This window comes from Drosophila mauritiana, chromosome 3R (genome assembly GCF_004382145.1).
Source record: "Drosophila mauritiana strain mau12 chromosome 3R, ASM438214v1, whole genome shotgun sequence".
Classification (NCBI taxonomy): domain Eukaryota; kingdom Metazoa; phylum Arthropoda; class Insecta; order Diptera; family Drosophilidae; genus Drosophila; species Drosophila mauritiana.
In genome coordinates this window covers 6,441,376-6,460,648 of record NC_046670.1, presented here as the reverse complement: position 1 = coordinate 6,460,648, position 19,273 = coordinate 6,441,376, and the positions used below count along the sequence as shown (strand labels likewise).

At 47.1% G+C, this 19,273-nt stretch overlaps 9 protein-coding genes across 11 annotated transcripts; 3 read left to right on the top strand and 6 right to left on the bottom strand.

The window, feature by feature from the left end:
* Positions 1 to 1,265: 1,265 nt before the first annotated feature.
* Positions 1,266 to 2,988, bottom strand: LOC117142641 (transcription factor A, mitochondrial). 2 transcript variants are annotated; one of them, XM_033306747.1, is made up of 3 exons: positions 2,772 to 2,987; positions 2,112 to 2,690; positions 1,266 to 1,655 (listed from the first exon to the last, which is right to left on the bottom strand). In XM_033306747.1, the coding sequence occupies exons 1-3, from the start codon at positions 2,837 to 2,839 to the stop codon at positions 1,529 to 1,531; spliced, it is 774 nt and encodes a 257-aa protein (XP_033162638.1). In that variant the 5' UTR covers positions 2,840 to 2,987; the 3' UTR covers positions 1,266 to 1,528. The 2 variants fall into 2 exon arrangements, with proteins under 2 accessions (XP_033162638.1, XP_033162637.1); XM_033306746.1 differs by having other exon boundaries at positions 2,112 to 2,988.
* A 36-nt stretch (positions 2,989 to 3,024) lies between these two features.
* LOC117142642 (esterase CG5412) lies at positions 3,025 to 4,306 on the top strand. Its single transcript, XM_033306748.1, has 2 exons — positions 3,025 to 3,563; positions 3,623 to 4,306. Exons 1-2 carry the CDS (start codon positions 3,116 to 3,118, stop codon positions 4,012 to 4,014), a joined length of 840 nt encoding a protein of 279 aa, XP_033162639.1. The 5' UTR covers positions 3,025 to 3,115; the 3' UTR covers positions 4,015 to 4,306.
* On the bottom strand, positions 4,198 to 5,868 carry LOC117142645 (elongin-B). The gene is made up of 4 exons (XM_033306751.1): positions 5,469 to 5,868; positions 5,149 to 5,242; positions 4,925 to 5,069; positions 4,198 to 4,783 (listed from the first exon to the last, which is right to left on the bottom strand). The coding sequence occupies exons 1-4, from the start codon at positions 5,469 to 5,471 to the stop codon at positions 4,669 to 4,671; spliced, it is 357 nt and encodes a 118-aa protein (XP_033162642.1). The 5' UTR covers positions 5,472 to 5,868; the 3' UTR covers positions 4,198 to 4,668.
* A 234-nt stretch (positions 5,869 to 6,102) lies between these two features.
* LOC117142644 (signal recognition particle 14 kDa protein) lies at positions 6,103 to 6,786 on the top strand. Its single transcript, XM_033306750.1, has 4 exons — positions 6,103 to 6,208; positions 6,265 to 6,337; positions 6,406 to 6,506; positions 6,568 to 6,786. Exons 1-4 carry the CDS (start codon positions 6,185 to 6,187, stop codon positions 6,697 to 6,699), a joined length of 330 nt encoding a protein of 109 aa, XP_033162641.1. The 5' UTR covers positions 6,103 to 6,184; the 3' UTR covers positions 6,700 to 6,786.
* LOC117142643 lies at positions 6,708 to 7,582 on the bottom strand. Its single transcript, XM_033306749.1, has 3 exons — positions 7,448 to 7,582; positions 7,129 to 7,390; positions 6,708 to 7,059 (listed from the first exon to the last, which is right to left on the bottom strand). Exons 1-3 carry the CDS (start codon positions 7,514 to 7,516, stop codon positions 6,752 to 6,754), a joined length of 639 nt encoding a protein of 212 aa, XP_033162640.1. The 5' UTR covers positions 7,517 to 7,582; the 3' UTR covers positions 6,708 to 6,751.
* Positions 7,583 to 7,757: 175 nt separating this feature from the next.
* LOC117142634 lies at positions 7,758 to 11,870 on the bottom strand. The gene is made up of 7 exons (XM_033306738.1): positions 11,452 to 11,870; positions 11,170 to 11,321; positions 9,397 to 10,273; positions 9,215 to 9,334; positions 8,989 to 9,153; positions 8,817 to 8,925; positions 7,758 to 8,759 (listed from the first exon to the last, which is right to left on the bottom strand). Exons 1-7 carry the CDS (start codon positions 11,519 to 11,521, stop codon positions 8,519 to 8,521), a joined length of 1,734 nt encoding a protein of 577 aa, XP_033162629.1. The 5' UTR covers positions 11,522 to 11,870; the 3' UTR covers positions 7,758 to 8,518.
* A 322-nt stretch (positions 11,871 to 12,192) lies between these two features.
* LOC117142640 (septin-2) lies at positions 12,193 to 14,473 on the bottom strand. The gene is made up of 2 exons (XM_033306744.1): positions 14,241 to 14,473; positions 12,193 to 13,523 (listed from the first exon to the last, which is right to left on the bottom strand). Exons 1-2 carry the CDS (start codon positions 14,386 to 14,388, stop codon positions 12,412 to 12,414), a joined length of 1,260 nt encoding a protein of 419 aa, XP_033162635.1. The 5' UTR covers positions 14,389 to 14,473; the 3' UTR covers positions 12,193 to 12,411.
* Positions 14,474 to 14,830: 357 nt separating this feature from the next.
* On the top strand, positions 14,831 to 17,147 carry LOC117142633 (signal recognition particle subunit SRP72). The gene is made up of 4 exons (XM_033306737.1): positions 14,831 to 15,059; positions 15,122 to 16,149; positions 16,212 to 16,894; positions 16,953 to 17,147. Exons 1-4 carry the CDS (start codon positions 14,948 to 14,950, stop codon positions 17,080 to 17,082), a joined length of 1,953 nt encoding a protein of 650 aa, XP_033162628.1. The 5' UTR covers positions 14,831 to 14,947; the 3' UTR covers positions 17,083 to 17,147.
* Positions 17,148 to 17,155: 8 nt separating this feature from the next.
* Positions 17,156 to 18,805, bottom strand: LOC117142636 (tRNA pseudouridine synthase A). 2 transcript variants are annotated; one of them, XM_033306741.1, is made up of 4 exons: positions 18,685 to 18,805; positions 18,136 to 18,621; positions 17,804 to 18,080; positions 17,156 to 17,739 (listed from the first exon to the last, which is right to left on the bottom strand). In XM_033306741.1, exons 1-4 carry the CDS (start codon positions 18,719 to 18,721, stop codon positions 17,211 to 17,213), a joined length of 1,329 nt encoding a protein of 442 aa, XP_033162632.1. In that variant the 5' UTR covers positions 18,722 to 18,805; the 3' UTR covers positions 17,156 to 17,210. The 2 variants fall into 2 exon arrangements, with proteins under 2 accessions (XP_033162632.1, XP_033162633.1); XM_033306742.1 differs by having other exon boundaries at positions 18,689 to 18,789.
* Positions 18,806 to 19,273: the final 468 nt, after the last annotated feature.

The following is a 19,273-nucleotide window of genomic DNA, read 5'->3' as shown; positions in this document are numbered from 1 at the left end:
GCTGCCGAACGTGGTATTTGGCCAGAAAACTCGGAGGTAACTCAGATTCTTGCCCAAGAATGTGGCGGTCGTTGGCGTTTCAAAGTGTTTTCTGGCCAATGCCAGGCGGGAAAAGCCAAGCTATTGCCTCGAAATTGGGTGAAAACATTTTCCATAGCTTGCAGCGGAAAAGTGCAAGCGGCGTGACGAAAACTGTGGAAATCTCGGCGGTGAGTCGTGATCCGGCTACCTGTCAGGGGATTACTGGAAGGCAGTCTACCTGAGATAGCATAACTGTGTGTTCCAGAGAGCCGAAACTGTTTCCAAATCCAGCGAAACTGGAGTGAGAGGCATTCCAAGAAAATGAGGAGTGAGAGCTGTTTAGAAAGAATGCTTAGAAATGTGGTTATTGTTAATGCGTTATGGAAAGTAAATAATTCAACTAGTAACTGACTAAATAATATACTGATTATTGCTATACTATTCTTGCGTAGTTTTCTACTCAAAAATGATACAACAAAATGATGCAAATGTTGATGGAAATAAAGTTAGCGGACATAAAGTACCTTAACTAAGTCTAGGCTTCCCAGTTCGTACCAACAATGTTGAGCCTTTTAAGGGGGCCATTAAAAACTACAAAATCCGTCCCTGATTAAACACTCGAACGGTTATCAATTTTAGTTGCCTGCCTTGTGCGCCGAATTCGCCGACCTCAGCACAAATCACAAATTCGGATCGGAGAGATATAACTACATATGTACGTTTGCAGAGAGGGAGAGCGGAAATATCATTCCAGTCGCCAGCATTCCAGTTCCAGGCTGACCAGCCGCTTCGCTTCGAGTCAAAACGGTGCGTTCATTTGAAAACTGAACCGAGAAGCGAGCGGTTGTGTCCGTCCCACGGCCTAGCCCTCACTGTACTGCCAGTCCAGGCTTGACTGTACCTTAAGAACCATTGTAATCTGCGCATTTGAGGTGACAAATCCATTGCATATTTGTTTACCGTGATCTACGCAGAGAGATTAAAACTGTGTCGATTACCGTGTTAAATCAACTAAAAACCAGTGTGATATTAACCCCGTAAGACTCAGACACGTGCTGCCAAAGACTCCGCTCTTAGGCCAGCTCGCTTTGGAGCCCCAAGTAGCCGATGCCACGTGTTTGCTCCACATGCAACGTGTTGGCCGAAGCGATCTTAAACGGCTAGATCTATTTAACATAGAACTCGGACACGATGGACACATGCACTCGCTCTCTAATCAGTTCAGAAATGTATTTTCATATATGTACAATATTAAGTCAGTTGCTGTATTTTTATTTCATGCCGAAACTACAGACTTAAGTTGTCCAGAAAAACTACTAGAAGTACCCTTCCTAAAACTAACAGCAGGAACACGGGTATTTAAGTTAAACTTATGCTGGCTGGCTAGCATTTAATCTTTAATGCCCTAACCTTAACAATTTGCGATGGAAAAGAAAACGAAAAACAGAATGATGCATGATTTGTGAATTATGTATGTGATGGCAGAGGGCGGGCCGAGCAGCTAAAACTATATATCTTTGGAGGCCAGCGTCTTGCGGGGCTTTGGCTCAGGTGGATCGATAAGATTGCCGTGACGCACCACGTCGATGTGGCCCAGGCGGATCATCTTCTCCTCCCAAACGGAAATCGCTTTCCTAAAACGCACAAAAAAGGTTATGGTTCTTAGAAACTGTGTTCACTGGTTCAAGACATTATTTGTATTGAGTAAATAACGCGCTTGCGAGAAAAAAACTTATAAAGCCACGTGATCATAATATTTAGCTCTAAGAAGTCCCATGCCAAAATACATATTAATATAGAAGCGTTAATAATAAGTTGGGCTTTAAAAAGTTTATAAAAGATCTTAGATCAAAGGAAAATTTAAGTAGATTTTTCATGAATTTAGCAGAATTTAATGAATTGTATCTGAAGTTTTTACACAAATCTGTACCTAGTTGTTGTGGTTAAAAACTTTTAAAACTTTTTAAATCAAAATGTAAATAGTATTCAATATAATTTTCCTGGAAATCCCATTTAATTATGATTCAAACTAAAAAATCTGTTAACAATTGGTAAAATTCGACAAATTGAATGCCGAGATGACTACGCACCTGTAGAGCTCCATCTCCTTGCGCGACTCCTGCATATAGACCTCCTTCTCGGAGTCAGAAAGGCGGGTCCACTTGGCGGTGGTCTTCTGGTGCCACTCGCGGTAGGTTTGCTTGTCGCCCTGCGGGGTGTTGATGCGTTCGCTGGCGATGAATCGCAGGAAGGCCGAAGCGGGCTTTTTGGGCCGCCCCAGCTCCTTGACTCGCTTGCGCAGCTGGCGTCGCTCCTTGGCGTCAACGAGGTCCTGCTTGAGCTGCTTGATCTCGGCCCGCTGCTCCTCCGTGAGTGTGGCATCGTACTTTGTTCGCTCCTCCACGTAGATTTGTTGGTCCCGCTTGAACTCGGCCTGCAGGCGCTCCTTCAGCTGGGCATCGGCATCGGACCAGTTCTTGGACAGCTGGCGCACCACCTCGACGGTGGTAATCTGGGGATTGGCAGCCTTCAGCTTGGGCCGCTGCTCCCGCATGAAGCGAAAGTAGGGAGTCAGCGGTTTCTTTGGTCGCGGCGGCAGGCCCACCTGCTCCTCCAGGGTCTTCGACGGCACCGCCGGAGTGTTGCTGATGCTGGCGGCTGCTAGGGGCCTAGGGGGTGTGAGGGGTCGGTGGTCGGTGTCATTGGCACGAGATGGAGCACTGGGTGGCCAATCTTTGGCTACAACTTGCCTGACTTTGTTGATCAGCGAGCCAATGAGGCCGCCGCGCGAGGACATCAGAGTTGTGGTGTATATCATGATCTCAATGGCGATCCTTCTTCCTTGCGTTGTAAGCTATTTGAAAATCACGGGGAACTTGTTGCATTTACGGAAAATAAGATTTACGTAAAAAATGCGGCATTCTATGCGAAGCGTTGCCACCGGGTGCGTTACTTCAGCTAAGTGCTGCCACCATGTCCCAAGCTTTTGTTATCGAAAGCTGACCATCTCCATTAACCGTAGCCATAACCTTGTTTATTTTGTATTGTTTCTCTGTTAAAATCCTTAGTTAAAATAATAAAATCATAAACTAAGATGACCAACAACGATGCGGCCGTGGAGGCAGCCGGCTCCAGTCGGGCCAGCGGCAGCAAACAGCAGCTGAAGCTGGAAATCACCGAGAAGGTGCGAGTCCTGTGCCTGCACGGTTACCGCCAGAATGGAGAAGCCTTCAAAAACAAGCTGGGCTCCTTCCGCAAGTTCACCAACAAGTACGCAGAGTTTGTGTTCACCACGGCGCCGCACGTGGCCAAAGCCCTGGAGTCGGCGGCGGAGCCGGTGCCGGAGCAGAGGAGTTGGTGGGCCAACAAGGACGATGGCTCCTTCAAGGGAACAAACAAAGGCGGTCCCGCCTTCGGCTTTCAGGAGAGCCTGCGCTGCGTGGAGGAGGCGTGGCGGACGCAGGGCCCATTCCAGGGACTTTTAGGCTTCTCACAGGGCGCCTGTTTCGTGGGCCTTATATGCGGCCTGGCCAAAAAGAAGTGTAGGTCATGATTATATCTGAAAAATTCGACTTTGTTACAAGTATACCATCAACCGCAGTGACCTCCATCAGGCCGGAGTTTGCGGTGCTAGCCTCGGGCTTCTTGTCTGGCAGTCTGGTGCATATGAGCGCCTACGAAGAGGCCATCAGCATACCCACGCTGCACATCTACGGACAGACGGATGAGATCATTCCCAAGGAGATGAGCGAGTCCCTGGCTGCGCATTTTAAGAACGCAGAGGTGCTGGAGCACAGCGGCGGACACTACTTCCCGGCCACGGCGCAGCAGAAGCAGACATTCATCAACTTCTTCCAGGATCGGCTGCAGGAGTACCTGGAGCACGAGGAGTTGCAGCAGAGCGGCAATGCCTCCTTCGTGGATAGCGGAGCGGAGGACGACAACGATGCCGAGGTGGCGGCCATGACGGCCGAGCTGGACGAGAGTGATTAGCCGAGGGACGGGGGTTTTTTCGTTCGTTTTTAATAATAATTAAATCTTATTATTACAAAAATAATGATTTGATTATAAATTATAATATAATTAGATCCCAATATTAGTTAAATATTCACTCTGCTTACGAAGGATCAAGCGGATCGGGTATTGAAATGTCTGCACGTTCGCTCAGTTCGCACATTTTGTTTTTATGACTTTGTGTATTTTCTCAACAAATTCGTATAAATTTCATTAAAAAGAAACAATCAAGGGGGTAGGGTAAAATTAAAGCCGAATATTATAAATCCCATTCCAAAGTACAATTTTGTGTCGGAACCATAGTAAATTAATTGTTCCTTGCTATTAACAACGAAAAATGCATATTTAGCTATTGCGGTTGAGACGGCAGCTTTTGCTTCTTCACCACGCCGGGAAGTTGAGAATCGCAGACAGATAGATCTTCCTCCTTCGTCCGGTCCGACCATCAACTTTGATTTCAATTTCAAACATTTCGTTTGCGTGGGACAAGCGAGCGACAGTAGTTAGGAGTCTCTGGAGTTAGCGGATTTAGTTTGTCTCGATTTGCTGCTGCTGTTGATTTTGATGATGTGTTTGCTGCTGTTTGTTGTTCTCGTAGGGGTGATTGACTGACTGACTGCTGTGGCTGCTTCCTTATGCCACCTGCTCCTGTCCGTTCGAGGCCTCTTGGTTTTTCATGACTTCGGGTAAGTCTGGTGGTGCCGAGTAGGGTGTCATGTCCAGTGTCTCAAAGTCGCCCACCTCGTTCCTTAAAGACCGATAGAGAAAGAGAGAGGCGAATAGCGATGTTGTACTACTACGCTGAGCTGTAAGCCTGTAAGCGGCACACGTGCCGCTCGCCCGCCTTGTCCGCTAGATAACCCGCAACCGGCTTATCAGCGACTCTCACCTGAATGTCAAGCCCAGCTGCGCCGGAGCCTGCGCCTTGGCCGTGGACACCGTCACGCCGTAGTCCTGCAACGTGCTGTCGTCCTCCATGACATCGTTGTCCTGATTGTATAACCGCTGGTCCACGGGCTGCACCTTCAGTATGCCTGCGATCGATGGGTTGTATGGTCAGTCATGGAGTTACCCAATAATTCCGCTGCTCTATAAATAGAAGCCAACACTTACCCTCAATCATTCGCTTCAGCTCGGCCACCGTTGTGTTCTCCTTGGCGTCCGTGAAGATGGTGGTCTTTTGCCGCCTGATCATAAGGAACACGTCCTGCAATAGAGAGGGTTAGCCATTTGATTTGATTTGATTCGATGCGAAGCGATTCGTTTCGGTCAAAGTTCAGTGGCGCTTTTTAAGTGTGTCATGCTTTCTGGTCTTGCCATCACACAGGCGACATTTGTGCACATGGATTAAGAGCGCGACGGTGTCTATGGCAGCAGCATCTGCGATGCACTGCATCCTCGCTAAGCTGCCCGCCACCGGCAAGAGCACTCACCATATTGAGGAGTTTGTGGCGCTGGCTGCGGCTGTGGCTGCTACGCGGATGAGGGTTAACCAGGTGGCGTGGGCTAGTGCGATGTGTTCCGCAACTGACGGCGTGGGCGGCGCTTCCTTTGGCGGTCGCGGGCGGACGTTTCGATCGGCTGGAATTTTCCTACTTCGCTTGCACCACCGCTGCTGGGCGCTTCTATTTTTCGCTCTGTGCCGCTCGACCGGAGTTGGGGGCGGGCGCAGGTGGGCGTGGCGTGCGGTTCGCGGTACGACGAGCGTGCGTGAGTGTGAATGTTCGTGCAACAGCTTCCTCGGTTGCCCCCCACTTGTAGGTTTTCGTAGTTTTACGATTTTTTCTAGCCTTTTGCTGCTGCTTTCTCAACTAATTAGAGCTGTCAAACCATCGATGGTCGCATCGATAGTGTGCTATCGATAGTTCAGGGTCAGCGGCCTTCGTAGTATAGTGCCATCGCTAGTCCGATATTATTGCAGGGCTTTTAGCAAGGGATTGTCTGAAGCGTAGGTCAATTGTACTAAGTTGTATGAACAAATACTTCACAATTCCGTTTAAGGTATATTTTTGATGGGTTTTTAAATAAAATAATTCACAAAAGTAGTGTGTCTTTGCAGCCCTGGTTATTGCCAAGAAAATGTACTAGAAAATACCGCCATAGCTGTCAGTGTCACTTTTCCCGTTTCGCCTGTTTTATTTGCCACGAAATGGTTTTGCTAGACAATTCTAACGTAAATAAATGAAATACATTCAAAATAAGACGATAAGTAACCGTATCTCCTTACAGTTTATCCTCCGCCTGGAGAAGATCGCTAATGCGGCCAAGAAGGACTCCTCCTTCACGCTGACGTTCAAGCGATGTAAGTGTTCGACCCCGAAAAACATGGTACTTCGGAAACTAATTTACAATTTATTTATTGTGCCGCAGATGATGGCAACGATAAGCCCGTGCCGAGGGAAGGACGGCCACCGCTGCCTAAGCCGGAGACCTACATGTGCCTGATGCGAGCCCAGTCCAAGTCCCAGAAGGTAATTCCGATCGAGAGCTCCTCGTTACGACTGCTTACTCATAAATCCACTTTTCCGACAGATTTCCACCGTTGTCCGGCAGGAGGATGTGCCCGCCATGATGGGCATGTACTCACAGTTCATGAAGAGCAAGATGGACGGGCTGAAGCGGGTGAAGAAGGTCAAAAGCAAGGCCAAGGCGACAAAGGGTTAATCGAGGCGTAGTCTTAGTTAGATTTTATTTGACTGTTAACTGGTCGTTTGTTTTAAACCTTAAATGCATCATTTTGTACGGAAAGCACGCTATACTTCTTATTTCTATCATCAATCCGACGCAGATCGAGCAGCCGCTTCGGCAGTTCCCGCTGCCGCAATCCGTATATGAACTTTGGTCTTATCAGGTCAGCTAAACTGTAGAGATCCTCGTTTATTTGGTTCTCAACTAAGAGCTTTTCGTCCACGTACATTACATCGATTCCCTGCCGGAGGCCCGTGTGAAAGAAGCCCGAGGCCTTTGGCAGAAAGTCCAGATACTCGGATAGGCAGTCCACAATCAAATATCGTGCATGGCCGTCTGCAAAGAGATAAGTGTTCTCAGTTATACCAACAGAAACCAATGGCTCAGTACTCAGGGAGTACCCACTTTCTATGTAGAATAGGTTGCACTCCAAGCCGTTATCCTTTCTTCCCGCTGGTATCAATGTGATTGTGATCTCGTTCTCATCGTACACTAGTCGGGTGGGCTTATTCGGCAGTAGTATTTCAAAAGTCCAGCTTCCTGAAACAGCTGCATATGATTGCAGCCGTGAGATGTCCATCTGTGAACCCACAGCTAACTGGCACCAATTTTGTGGTGCTATTAGTTCTCCTAAGGCGGCTGACGTGAAGAGCAAGGGTCCACGGTGCTGGAGGGCCAAATTGTAATAAAAGTGAATTTATGTAAAGCTAAGTGGAGTACGCACCTCCTCGTAAGAGCTGTAGACTTTTCCTTTTTCCAGTATTGAGGGCTGGCCTATGTCGTTTAAAAACATTGTTAATTATGCGCCAATTTCTCAGGATATTTGTTTTTCTGTGTGTTACCATATCGCACTGACAAGAAAATCCCAATTTATAAGTTCAAAACTACAGCGCGAGATTTTAGATAATTTTGGAAGTACTTGCCGAAAATCCACTCAAAGAAAGAAACTCAATCTTTAAATATTTGAATATTACCATCTGCACTATAAAATCATTCAACTTCCCTTTTGTACCGCCGTTTAATAAAACACCAGATTGTAGCTTTATAAGTATACGGGTTTTCTTCAAACTTTTCGTTTTAGTAAACGTACATACTGTTTGTTCTATTTCTATCACAATGAATATTTGTGTCGCGCGTGTTAAGTGTGTGATGGGCTTGTCTTTGTCAGAGAATTCGATCACGATACAAGGGATACAATCCAATTGACTTATGCTAGCATCTATGTAACTCCTCACGACGAGCAAGTCGCCATGCATAAGTTAGGTGTACATTTTTAACCAGATTTACTTTTGCTTTTAGAACAAAGACAGTCTTTATCAATATACAAAGGGATCTGCAGTTGCGTTCCCAAATCCTGGAACTGCGCGCCCAATATTGCGGTCCAATGGATGCTTGTTACTCCACATTTTGGCCATCGATGAGCAAGTGTGTGCGTAATGTTGAAAGGAGATGATTACAATGGTAACGTAGGGGGAGATAAGTATTTGGAAACGTAAAAAAGATTATCATCTCTATACATGTACATGTGGGGAGCAGGGCGTCCCCAATATCCTGGTGTACAACAAGAAAATGACTAAAGCACGTAGAGTGCGCATACAAATAATAACAAATAACTATCACACCTGATCCCGCCATGGATCTCAAACCAAAATTCGGGCTCAAGACTATACAATTGCACAGATATGACCAAATTTTGACGGGAAATGGGAGCAGGTCTTCAAACTTAAGCGCAGAAACTAAAATTATATGAATATTTTGCATAGGTAACCGCTTTCGAACCGAATCCCTCGAGAACCTAGTTGAAAGTGTTGTAGCGCAGGTTGCTGTCCACATCGCCCACATTGCCTGCAAAGCTCGGACTGGGCGGCTGGTCCTGGTCCGCCATGAGATCTACGCTGGACTGCGAGTGACGCCGCTGACCCGGCCACGTGCACGCATCGCGGATGCTATCGATTAGGCGCTGCGGGAATGTCTTGTACTCCATGTCCACCGACTGTGTGTCACCGAAGTTGAAATCGGCCACTTCAACATTAAAGCTGCAAGGCAAAAGAAGTGGTAGAAAGCGTTTCCATTGGTAATTCGACAGTGCTTACCGATTTCCCCGTTGAATATAGTAGGCCACGCCGAAAACAACAAGAATCACCGCCACCAAAGTGCAGCTTACGGGCACAACTACAACCGAAAGCTGAGATTGACGCTGAGCTGCATAGACAAATGAACAATCAATCGAAGTAGTTTAATTTAAATAAACTTCGCTTTACCCACCTTCATAAATGTTTATGGTGACCTGATTGAGTGTTTGGGAGACCTCGTTGCGTATGAAGAACAAAATGGTCTTGCTTTCACTGAAGTAGCGCATATACTCATAAGAGCACGTCTCTATCGGCTCATACTGATCGCAGGTCTCATTGCCCGTGGAGTTGTAAGGAGCTACATGGAAACATAACAGTCATTATAACAAGTAGCCTTGAACTATCACAATGCCACTCACCAGTAAATACTCGAGTGCAAAGCTCAAACGGCGGTGATCCTTTGCAGTTTACATTGATTTTAAGCACCTCCCAGTGTTGCAGCCAATTCTTGCCCGTGGTGCCGAAACCGGTTATAGGATCTAAAGTGTTTTCAGCTTTGAATATAAGAGAAACGCTCATATAAATCATTAAATAAACGTACCCTTGGATACAACGCGATGCTGGAAGTAGCCGTATATCTGCTTGGGGTCCTGGGCCACGAACTTTTTGCTCACGCAATCGAAAGGCGGCTGAAGACCGGGCACCAGTGTGAGCTTGGACACCCTTCGCACTCCCAGCGGATTGACCAAAGCCACGGACACATTCCCAGCGGATGCCTTCTGCTGCTTTAGCGCACTGGTTAAGTTCAAGCCGAGAAGAGCAGCGTTGGCATGCATCGCCTGGATTAAGTCACGTTTGGATCGTGCCGGCGGCTTTGGAGTCGTTGTGGTCGTTGTACTTGTGGACGACGTTGTGGTTTTTGGAGTGGTCGTTGTGGCAGGTGTTGTTGAAGTGGTTGTTGTTGCTGGAGTTGTAGTGGTGGTGGTAGTGGTTGTGGTAGTGGTAGTTGTGGTTGTTGTGGTGGTGGTCGTCGTAGTTGAGGGCGTCGGCTCCGGCGGAAGTTCCAGTGAAGCCACCACTAATGCCTCCATATCATAGTATTGCTCAGCTTTCGGATATGTGGCCACATAGTCCAACGCACTGGACATGCCGAGATATGTGCAGTTCTGAAACCAATACGTAAGAATGCGATAGCCCTTCGACCGCAGAAAAAGTAGGTCCGCATCGGAAAGCGATATGCTGTGATTCACCGCCTCCTGGGTGGACACAAACTCATGGGGTCGCATCACATTGTTCTGAATCAGCTCCAGCCTGCCGACGAGCAAGCTGTCCAGCTTGATTCCCCTCGAGGCCTTTGCCTCCGTCACCCAGAAGAAGGAGATAGACTTCTCCACTTCCACCTTGATGACATGCGTGGCCGGTTGCTCCTGCGTGAAGGTCACAGACCAATTGCTGCTGGCGCTGTTCGCTTCAATCACCTATGGGCACAAAGAGAAATGTTTAATGTTATTTGGTAGCACTTTTAAGCCACTCTGCATGCAAATTCGTCCACAATAGCAGCCACCGATTGGCACTGATATGGCCACGTACCAGGCACAATCGGAAAAGCTGCCGCTGAATAGTAATTGTGCAAAATTACCATTCAAATGACGCCATTTCAATTGATGCCACAGGGCTGAGATTAAAACTGGTATAGTTCGTATATGTTTGTATATGTAAGCTTTAGCTTAGGGTGTTTAAAGTGCATTTTTAGGATAAATCGAATATCAGTCATCGTAAATAATAAAATATTTTTGAGTTTTATCGAATAAGAAACATTAGCGTTGGTAATTTCATTTGATAAAAATTAAATCAACAGATACGGATCAGTAAAATTATGTTCAATATTACATTTGCTTGATAAGCTTATATTTTAATCTTAAGTTTAATCTTAAGTTTGGATTTTAAATATGGTTTTCCAAAGATTTTTTCGAAAAATGTATTTTGAATAAAAACTTTTAGGTTTTTTTAATCTAAAGAGTAGTTCTTTTTTTAGCAGTTACGACTTGTGTTATCGATTTAGAACAAACTTTGGTAATGGTCTATTAGCATGAGCTTTAATCTTTAAATTTAGCCGAAAACAAGAACTTTCGAGATTTTTTTTTAATAAGAGATATTTGCATCAATGAAATACTGCTCTGCTGCGTTTAGGGCACCAGTTCTCCTGACCAGTTTAGTGAGCCAGTTTGATGGGCGTTGATGCGAACTCTGGGCTGGTAGACTTGCTTGCACTATTGGCGTTTGCATTCGCAGGCAATAAGTCGTGTCACCTTTTTCTTTGTTTGAACACGTTCCGCAAGGGGATTGGGTGGGGAAGTGGAGGTGGAATCGTTACCTTTCGATGGCCAGCACTGTCCGACCAGGTGAACCTGTAGAGGATGCCGCCGGGAGCCGGCTTGTCGCCATCGAAGAGCTGGGCGGACACATTGATGGTGGATCCGATGAGGGCCTGTTCGGGAGCGGTGATGATAACGGTGTAGCAGGTAACTGCAATGTGTGAGGGAAATCATTAGTGACCCCGTTCCTGGGCCTACTTCTTTTTTTTTAACCATATCCACACTGCACCAGCCATTAACCATTACCCACTGCCCACTGGCACCATTAGCATTATCCATACCTGTCTGCAGAAGAGCGAGGAAAACCAGTGACGACGCTGCTGGCGACATGTTCGCCATGCCGATTGGCATTTCCCGTCCACTCGGCGGCGCTGGCTATGGAAAATCACTTGGGAGTACCCCTGCGGCGAGTCCCCTCCTCCCTTACCATTAAATCGCCAGTCGATCCGAGCGACAAACAAAATTATAACGAACAAAAAACAAACACAAAGGGGTATCTCGCTTTTTGCCAACGGATACACCCACTTTCACGGACTATTCTCTACGTTGAACACGGTTAATTGCTTTCGTTTGGGTTACGGAGCACTGGACTTCGTGATTGCGTCGAATTCGCTGCGGTGATTCTATTATTGCGTTTTTAATTTGTTCTATAATTTTTGCAGCTTGCAGTGAATGAGTGGGTAACAGTGTGGCCAGGTGCTAAGCACAAGACAAGCTAAATAAGGCCGTGCTGCAGTTACGTCCGATGAAAAGCCCGCCAAACTTGAAAATAGAAATGTGATGTTTTTTATATTTAAAAAGCGGAGCTTAGAACAAATTCAAGGAAAACTTAACTTAATATGTATCAATACATATCGATTTAATTAAAGTGTATTGTTTTTCGATCTATGACTTTCTAAGAAAATTCTTAGATAAATGGTATTTTGTTGTATTTACCCATCGATGCCTTCAATACACACTTAAAAACACATTATATTGACCAAAGCTTACCATTTTAAGAACACAAGTTTCGGGCAGCTCTATTCTACGTTGTTAAAATACTAAGTTCGATTTATTCGTTAGTTGTAAATACATAATCATTATATGCCTGCGTACATATGCGTGTAGTTGTGTATATGTTAATATTTGAAGTAAACTTAATAGTACAAATGAAAGACAACGAGATGAGAAAGCAATAATTACTTTGGGATAAGCGAACCGCACAGAATTCTCAATACATTGTGAGGCGGCGGCGCCGGATTCTACTTCTTCTTGCTCTTGCCGAGGGTGAGCGTGTGGTGGGCGGTGGCCAACTGCTGCTTGCGCCGCTGGAAGTCGAGGTAGTCCTCCTCAAGCGCCTTGCGCGACTCCTCCAGCTTGCGCTTCTCCTCGGCGTGGTCCCGCTTTAGCTTCTCGAACTTGGCGTGCAGGTCCTTCTCGCTCTCCTTCAGCTCGGCCTCCTTCTCCTTCACGCGCTGCACGAACATCTGACGAACCTCCTCCTCCTTGGACTGCAGCTCGGCCAGGTGGTTGGAGCGCTTGGCCTCGAACGTCTGCTGGAACGAGATGGGCTTGTTGTCGCTGTCCACATCGCTGAAGCCCATTTGCTCCAGTCTCTTCTGGCGATAGAGCTCGTAGTGGCGCGTGTGTGTCTTTTCGCGCATATCCTCCATGTTGGTGCGAATGAGCATCTCGCGCAGCTTCACAAAGTCGCAGTGCGTCTCGTTCTCCACCTGCACCGTGCCCCAGGGATACTGGCGAGCGCGGATGAGCTTGTTGCCCACCTTAATAAACTCCGTGCTGCCCACCACGGCGAAGGGAATGTGCGAGTTCATGCTGGTGTTGGTCTCGGCCACGGTCTCATCGTCGGTGGGGAACTGATAGATGTGCACTCCATTGGCGTTAAGCTCCTGAATGATCTTCGCCTTGAAGCGCTGCAGCTCAACCTTGGAAATGGTATCCGCCTTGGCAATCACCGGAATGATGTTCACCTTGCTGTCCAGCTTCTTCATGCACACCAGGTCCAGCGATTTGAGGCCGTGCCCAGTGGGGCAGATGAAGTAGAGGCAGATGTGGATGCGACTGTCGTGGCATGTCACCAGCGATCGCTTGATCTTCAGCTCCTCCTGCAGATAGTTCTCGAACTGTGCGTCGATGTAGTCCACCACCGCCTTGAACGAGTCGTCCTTGTTGATCTGATCGCCGTAGCCAACCGTGTCGCAGATGGTCAGCTTGAGTCGCACATTGCTCTCCTGCAACTCGTAGGTGTGTGCCTTCAACTTGACGCTGGGCAAAGTGTGGGGACTCGGCGTGGACTCGAAGCTGGTGTTAAACAGCGTGTCCATCAGCGTCGACTTGCCCAGTCCAGTTTCGCCTGCGGAGCGTTAAGATTTCGAAATGCGGGTCAGATTAGATTGGTGCCAGATTTGGGGAACCTTCGCCCAAGTGAGCTCAATTGGCCACAGAAGCACTGCGGCATTGGTGTCAGGGTGAAATTGTAGAAAGTGGCGGAGGCAATCGATTGCCGGCCACTTTGCATACTAATCGTATCTGGGCGTCTGGTTATTTCAATTGTTTACCAGCTTTTATGTACCTAAGTGATTCACTTTATCTGAGCAATGCACTCCAACATAAGACACTTGAGTACATAACACAGCGGTGTTCAAAACAATAGCATTTTTATTACAAGATGTACTGTGCAATAGCCTGTGCTCTCAATAAATATTTGTATTTCTATTACGATTTTACTGATTTTACTCGTAAAAATGTTTAACAAAGTAAAAGCACACTCCCCGGTTTTTATTTCATAGCTCTCTGTATCGAGGTACCACTGTATGTCGACAATTTTCTAATCGCTTTGCGAACAAAGCCTACTTTTAGTTAAGAAGCAACCCAAGTTTGAAACATTCTCCAAGCTAGTCCAAGTTAAAAAGTTAAACCACAAGCTGTTATCCAAGTGACTCCTTCAAGGAATATTAAAAATCAGTGCTATTGCTTTGGCCACCACTGTTTTGTATGCAAGCAAAACTTCGGTTGATTCACTGTTCCGCATACACACGCACACATGCAAAGTGCACCCGCATATACACACCTATACACATGACGTTGAAGACGAATCCATTCTGGACACTCTTGTTGACCAGTTGGTCCGGCAAGCTGTCGAATCCCACGTGACCGGACTGCTTCAGGGTGCGGAGGTGCACCTCCTTCTTGTCGACGAAATCCACCTCAACGGACATTTTCCAATAGTCAAGTCAAATAATCCAATAATCCGGGCGCAGAGTTTGGATCAAAGGCGTCGCCAGCGAATCTGCAAGTGTGGCCAAATACGCGGAGGCTAAAATACCAGCGGCTCAAAGAAGAGTGTGGATATAAATTAACAAGAAATTATAGCTTCACAATTAATTAAAGATTACACGTTCCATAATGGTAAATAGTGAATCGAAATTGAAATCGAATACAACCAGTGTAATGCACTTCATGAATTAAGATATTAATACATATCATACAGCGTTTCAGTATTTAATAATTAATAAAAATATGCCCCATTCATTATTATTTATGCGTAAGATTTTAATTAAAAATAATAAGTTAATTAAAAATAATTAGTTTAAAAAGTTAAATCTCTTAACAGTTTCCGCCATCTGGCATCTCTGGTTGCACACACAAGCGATCTGGCAGCCCCGCATTGCTGATGTGTCTACAGCTGTCAAAAGTTGCATGTTAAACGAAAAGTCGAAAGTTTAAGTCAGTGAATAAAATATATTTTACCACCCACTAACGTGCTGAGCAAACAGGATGTCAAAGGACGCTAATCCCAAGGAGGCGCTTATAAAGGCAGCATACGCTGATGTGAATAAGTTCGGCAATAACCAGGAGTTTGACAAGGCTGTCAAGGCAGTGAATCGCAGTATGTTTTTCAGATTACCGAGGTAATAATCCAAAAAATGACTCCTCCATGATTTCTTGTAGTCCTAGGCGTAGCCCCCGACGATCCCACCGCCCTGCACTGCAAGGTGGTCTGCCTGGTGCAGCTTTCGAAGTTCGAGGAGGCCTACAAGTTCATCGAGAAAAATCGTCTGTCCTCGCTCTTCTTTGAGAAGGCCTACTGCGAGTACCAACTTAACAAGCAGGAGCAAGCGCTTAAGACCATAGACGATGCGGGCCTGCAGCCCCTGCCTCCGAACCTTAAGGAGCTCCGAACCCAGGTCCTATACCGCTTGGAGCGCTACGATGAGTGCCTAGACACCTACCGCGACATCATTAAGAACACCAGTGATGAGTACGAGGAAGAGCGTCGGACCAATCTCAGCGCCGTGGCCGCTAACTTGGCTGTGGATCAGACCAAGAAGGTGCCCGAGGTGCCGGAAGACACCTACGAGCAGTACTTCAACAGCGCGTGCATCCAGGCTAATCGGCAAAAGTACGCCGAGGCCGAGCGCAAGTTGCGCACCAGCGAGAAGCTCTGCCTGGAGGACGAGTGTGCCTCCGAGGGGGAGGTCATTGAAGAGGTAGATATCATTCGCGTCCAACTGGCCTACGTCCTTCAACTGCAGGGAAAGACCAAGGAGGCGTCTAGCATCTACGCGGACTGCCTGCGTCATAAGCCAAAGGACGCAGCCCTGGTGGCCGTGGCAAGCAACAACTTGGTGGTGGTCAATAAGGACCAGAACGTCTTCGATTCCAAGAAGAAGATACGCGCTGCCCTTTCCGACGCCTGTGAGTCTAGGCTCACCTCGCGCCAGAAGCAGGTCATAGCCCTCAACAACTGTCTGCTGGCACTTTACACTAATGCCGGCGACCAAGTGCAACAGCTTAGCCAAAAGCTGGCTCAGACCTATCCAAAGGTGGAATTCGAGGCGCTGCTCATTCGCTGCACCCAGCTGGCCAAGGATCGCAAGCATAAGGAGGCCATCGATCAGCTACAAAAGTTCGCAGCAGCCCACAAGTCGCACGAATTCGTCAGCAAGTTTGCCATCATACAACTTCAGCTGCTTCAGGTATGTTGCAATAAGTCGTAAGTCGAAAATGGAATCTTATTCTTTGTATTTCTTTGCTTTAGGGCAACCGCAAGGATGCGATTGAAACACTGCTGTCATTGGGCGAGGCCAAGTACAAGCCTGGCGTTGTCTCCGCTCTAGTCTCCCTTTATCTGGGCACGGACAACAAGACAGCAGCCTCTGCGCTGCTGAAGTCCGCCGTCGACTGGTACAAGAAGAACAAGGTGAGCAGTGGTGATCTGTCGGACATGTGGCGCCAGGCAGCCGAGTTTCATTTGCGTGGTGGCGCATCCGAGACAGCCGCTAGCTCCCTGGAGGAACTACTTAAGCTGAACCCCAACGATACCAAGGTCTTGGCCCAGTTGGTCATTGCCTACGCCCAGTTTCAGCCCAAGAGGGCTCTTGAGTTAAGTAGAAAGCTGCCCAAACTGGAAACGTTGACCACTGCTTCCGAAATCGACGCCCTAGAGGCGGCCAACTGGGTGATGTCAGCTAAGGCGGCCAAGAAGACTGCCAATACCAAGGCCGAACCCTCGCCGAGCACACCGCTAGATAAAAAGAAGAACAGGAACCGGAAACGGAAGGGCAAGCTCCCCAAGAACTACAACGCCGAAGTGGCTCCTGATCCAGAGCGCTGGCTGCCCAAGTACGAGCGCACAGGCTTCCGAAAGAAGCGAGGTGGCGCACGCGGCAAAGACGTCATTAAGGGCTCCCAGGGCATGGCCTCAGGAGCAGCCGATCAATAGTAAGCTCGTTAGATAGTAAATTGTTAAAATTGTTCTAATTAAAATGTTTCTTTACAGCGACATGTCCAGCCGCGTGAATCTGACCAAGAACTCCCCCGCCACACCCGTTTACCAGGAAACAGCTCCAGGTCCAAGGCAGCAGCACCGCAAAGGTGGCCACAAAAAGAAGAAGGGCGGCCGCTTCTAAACTGACACAGATCCAATGCCTTTATACTTTCGAACACTGATTATAAAAACCGGTTTTGCATTTTACCTTATTGTACAAGTGTTATTTGATTGGACTTTCTTTATTAATGTTCATAAAAAATATCTAACTTATTCATCATTGTCGTCATCACCACCTTTAACCTTCTTGCCTTCGGAGGAAGGTGGTGGAGGCGCGTCCTCCGTCCGTGTATCGTATGAGTGATAATGCAGTGTTCCTATCCAGTCGAGCATGTTACGCTGCTCGGCTTCCGTCTTGTAGATCTGGCTAAAGATCTCCCTCTCGATAAACTCCTGGACTTGCGCCTCCTGCGCCTGCCACGTCAGCGGATTGTGGATGCCGTCCTTGCCGTAGCGATCGTTGTAGCGCTCGTAGTGCACTGTGTCCAGCACGAGGCCCAGTCCAGGGGCCATCGGCAGGTCAAGGCGCTCCTCCGTCAGTGCCCGCTCTAAAGTGGCCGCTGTCGTGTTCCCCCTTACAATGGCAATGGCTAGACCGACCATTTTGCGAATCTGGTGCAGCATAAAGCTCTGACCCTTAACCTTAAGGGTGACAAACTCTATGTCCTGGGGACTCCGGAATGGCTCGCTGCTCGTAAAGGACATGATGAAGCGCTTGGACGAAGGATCCAGAAAGCTTCTACAAGGGTAGTAAACAAAATATTAGTTGGAGCACAAATGAAGTATAAACCTGACTCATTTACTTCTTGCTGGTGAAGTTGTGGAAGTTTTTCGTGCCCTCGTAGAGCTTTAGGGTTTCTTTAACTTTCTGCAGCAGCTCTGGTGAAATCCGGAAAGTGTCGTGCACGTCGTCGACCTTTTCCTCAAACGAGGCAAAGGCCACGGTGGGCAGTGTGTAGGTGTAGGTCCGAGCATTGCACTGGTCCTTGGCATTGAAGCCCTTAGTCACGCGTTCTACGCCAAACAGACGGATCTGTTGCGGCAGATCGGCATTGAAGGCCTCCAGGTCCAGTTCCTCAGCTGCAGAATGGAATATGTTTAATATTGTCTTGTAAAATAGAATAAGTAAACTAACGCAGCTTGACGGAGCACACCTGGCGGGCGGCGGAGACGCCCTTGTCGGTCCTGGCCGCCCTTTGGAAACAGGAAATCTGAATCTGCTCAAAGCTGTCCTCTGTGATCCACTTGTGCTTTAGCATGGCTTTAAAGAGCTCCTCCTCGATGGTCTGCATGCCGGGATTGCGCTGCATCCCATAGTAGTTCGCACCGCAGTAGCTAAGCAGGATGGCGCTCTTCTTGCGCTTGATCCGATCGGCGGGATCGAATGGCGCTCGCTTCACCCCGTTGGCGGCATCCTTCTCGTCCTGCTCCTTCCAATCGACCCATTTCTTGCGCTTAAGTGTTCTTTTGATGCGGTTGGCGTCCTTCACGGCTTCACCCTCCAGTTCCTTGGCCTCTTTCCTGGCTTCCTTCTCCATCTCCAGTTTATCTAGAGCCTCTGACATCGCTGCGGCGAAGGATTTTTGGCGATTCCAGGGAGTGCAAAGGGTTTTCAGGCGAACTATTGTAAGAGAATTAATTATTATAAGTTCTCAAATTGGAGGTGTAATCACTAATAATTAACCTGCCTTGGTGTCGTTTAAAAGTCTTCTTAAAAACATTAAGTAAACAATTCTGTATTTAAAGCGGAGGAATTTACACACGTGTGGTTGTGCTTCTTCTTCTTGCTCTGTTACGGATCAGCTGTTTCATTTAACAGCTCTGTTTGGCTCTTAAAAATATTTTCTTTCGATAATCGCGTTCTTTGAATTAGCTCGATAATTAAGATTAGTTTCCGAATTGCTCATTTTGATTTACTCAAGCTTTAATTTAGCTTTGTGGTGAAAAATGTTCACATCTTTACGTAACGTAATGACTTAACCAAATGAAGACGTAACAAATTTTGTTTAAAAATTATGTTATATTTTACTATAACCTTTTAATACCAGGCTAAGTTTTAATTATAATAGTTTATTGGTTTTAAATTGTAAATAAATGACATCCTGACCATGTATAACAACATTTATATGATTTTTAACGAAACGAACCGCGAATTCAATTATGGTATTGCCAGATCGCGTGTTTAGTGTGACCTCAGCTGCTTGCGTTTCCACGGCCGTGTGTAACAGCCCTCGAAATGCCGTCGCACTGGCAACGCCGACATGAATTAATTG

Coding starts and splice junctions, on each gene's coding strand:
- LOC117142641 (XM_033306746.1), bottom strand. CDS start 2,839: ATGATATACACCACAACTCTGATGTCCTCGCGCGGCGGCCTCATTGGC. Junction 1,656..2,111: donor AAGGAGATGGAGCTCTACAG/GTGCGTAGTCAT, acceptor TGTGCGTTTTAG/GAAAGCGATTTCCGTTTGGG.
- LOC117142642 (XM_033306748.1), top strand. CDS start 3,116: ATGACCAACAACGATGCGGCCGTGGAGGCAGCCGGCTCCAGTCGGGCC. Junction 3,564..3,622: donor CGGCCTGGCCAAAAAGAAGT/GTAGGTCATGAT, acceptor CATCAACCGCAG/TGACCTCCATCAGGCCGGAG.
- LOC117142645 (XM_033306751.1), bottom strand. Junction 5,070..5,148: donor GCTGAAGCGAATGATTGAGG/GTAAGTGTTGGC, acceptor CATCGATCGCAG/GCATACTGAAGGTGCAGCCC. Junction 4,784..4,924: donor CAGCTGGGCTTGACATTCAG/GTGAGAGTCGCT, acceptor TCGGTCTTTAAG/GAACGAGGTGGGCGACTTTG.
- LOC117142644 (XM_033306750.1), top strand. CDS start 6,185: ATGGTTTTGCTAGACAATTCTAAC. Junction 6,209..6,264: donor TTTTGCTAGACAATTCTAAC/GTAAATAAATGA, acceptor ATCTCCTTACAG/TTTATCCTCCGCCTGGAGAA. Junction 6,507..6,567: donor CCCAGTCCAAGTCCCAGAAG/GTAATTCCGATC, acceptor CTTTTCCGACAG/ATTTCCACCGTTGTCCGGCA.
- LOC117142643 (XM_033306749.1), bottom strand. CDS start 7,516: ATGTTTTTAAACGACATAGGCCAGCCCTCAATACTGGAAAAAGGAAAA. Junction 7,391..7,447: donor TCTACAGCTCTTACGAGGAG/GTGCGTACTCCA, acceptor TTGGCCCTCCAG/CACCGTGGACCCTTGCTCTT. Junction 7,060..7,128: donor CAACCTATTCTACATAGAAA/GTGGGTACTCCC, acceptor ATCTCTTTGCAG/ACGGCCATGCACGATATTTG.
- LOC117142634 (XM_033306738.1), bottom strand. CDS start 11,521: ATGCCAATCGGCATGGCGAACATGTCGCCAGCAGCGTCGTCACTGGTT. Junction 8,926..8,988: donor CACCATAAACATTTATGAAG/GTGGGTAAAGCG, acceptor TTGTCTATGCAG/CTCAGCGTCAATCTCAGCTT. Junction 8,760..8,816: donor TATATTCAACGGGGAAATCG/GTAAGCACTGTC, acceptor TTTGCCTTGCAG/CTTTAATGTTGAAGTGGCCG.
- LOC117142640 (XM_033306744.1), bottom strand. CDS start 14,388: ATGTCCGTTGAGGTGGATTTCGTCGACAAGAAGGAGGTGCACCTCCGC. Junction 13,524..14,240: donor CTTCAACGTCATGTGTATAG/GTGTGTATATGC, acceptor AACGCTCCGCAG/GCGAAACTGGACTGGGCAAG.
- LOC117142633 (XM_033306737.1), top strand. CDS start 14,948: ATGTCAAAGGACGCTAATCCCAAGGAGGCGCTTATAAAGGCAGCATAC. Junction 15,060..15,121: donor TGTCAAGGCAGTGAATCGCA/GTATGTTTTTCA, acceptor GATTTCTTGTAG/TCCTAGGCGTAGCCCCCGAC. Junction 16,895..16,952: donor TCAGGAGCAGCCGATCAATA/GTAAGCTCGTTA, acceptor GTTTCTTTACAG/CGACATGTCCAGCCGCGTGA.
- LOC117142636 (XM_033306741.1), bottom strand. CDS start 18,721: ATGTTTTTAAGAAGACTTTTAAACGACACCAAGGCAG. Junction 18,081..18,135: donor GGTGTGCTCCGTCAAGCTGC/GTTAGTTTACTT, acceptor TCCATTCTGCAG/CTGAGGAACTGGACCTGGAG. Junction 17,740..17,803: donor CACAACTTCACCAGCAAGAA/GTAAATGAGTCA, acceptor CTACCCTTGTAG/AAGCTTTCTGGATCCTTCGT.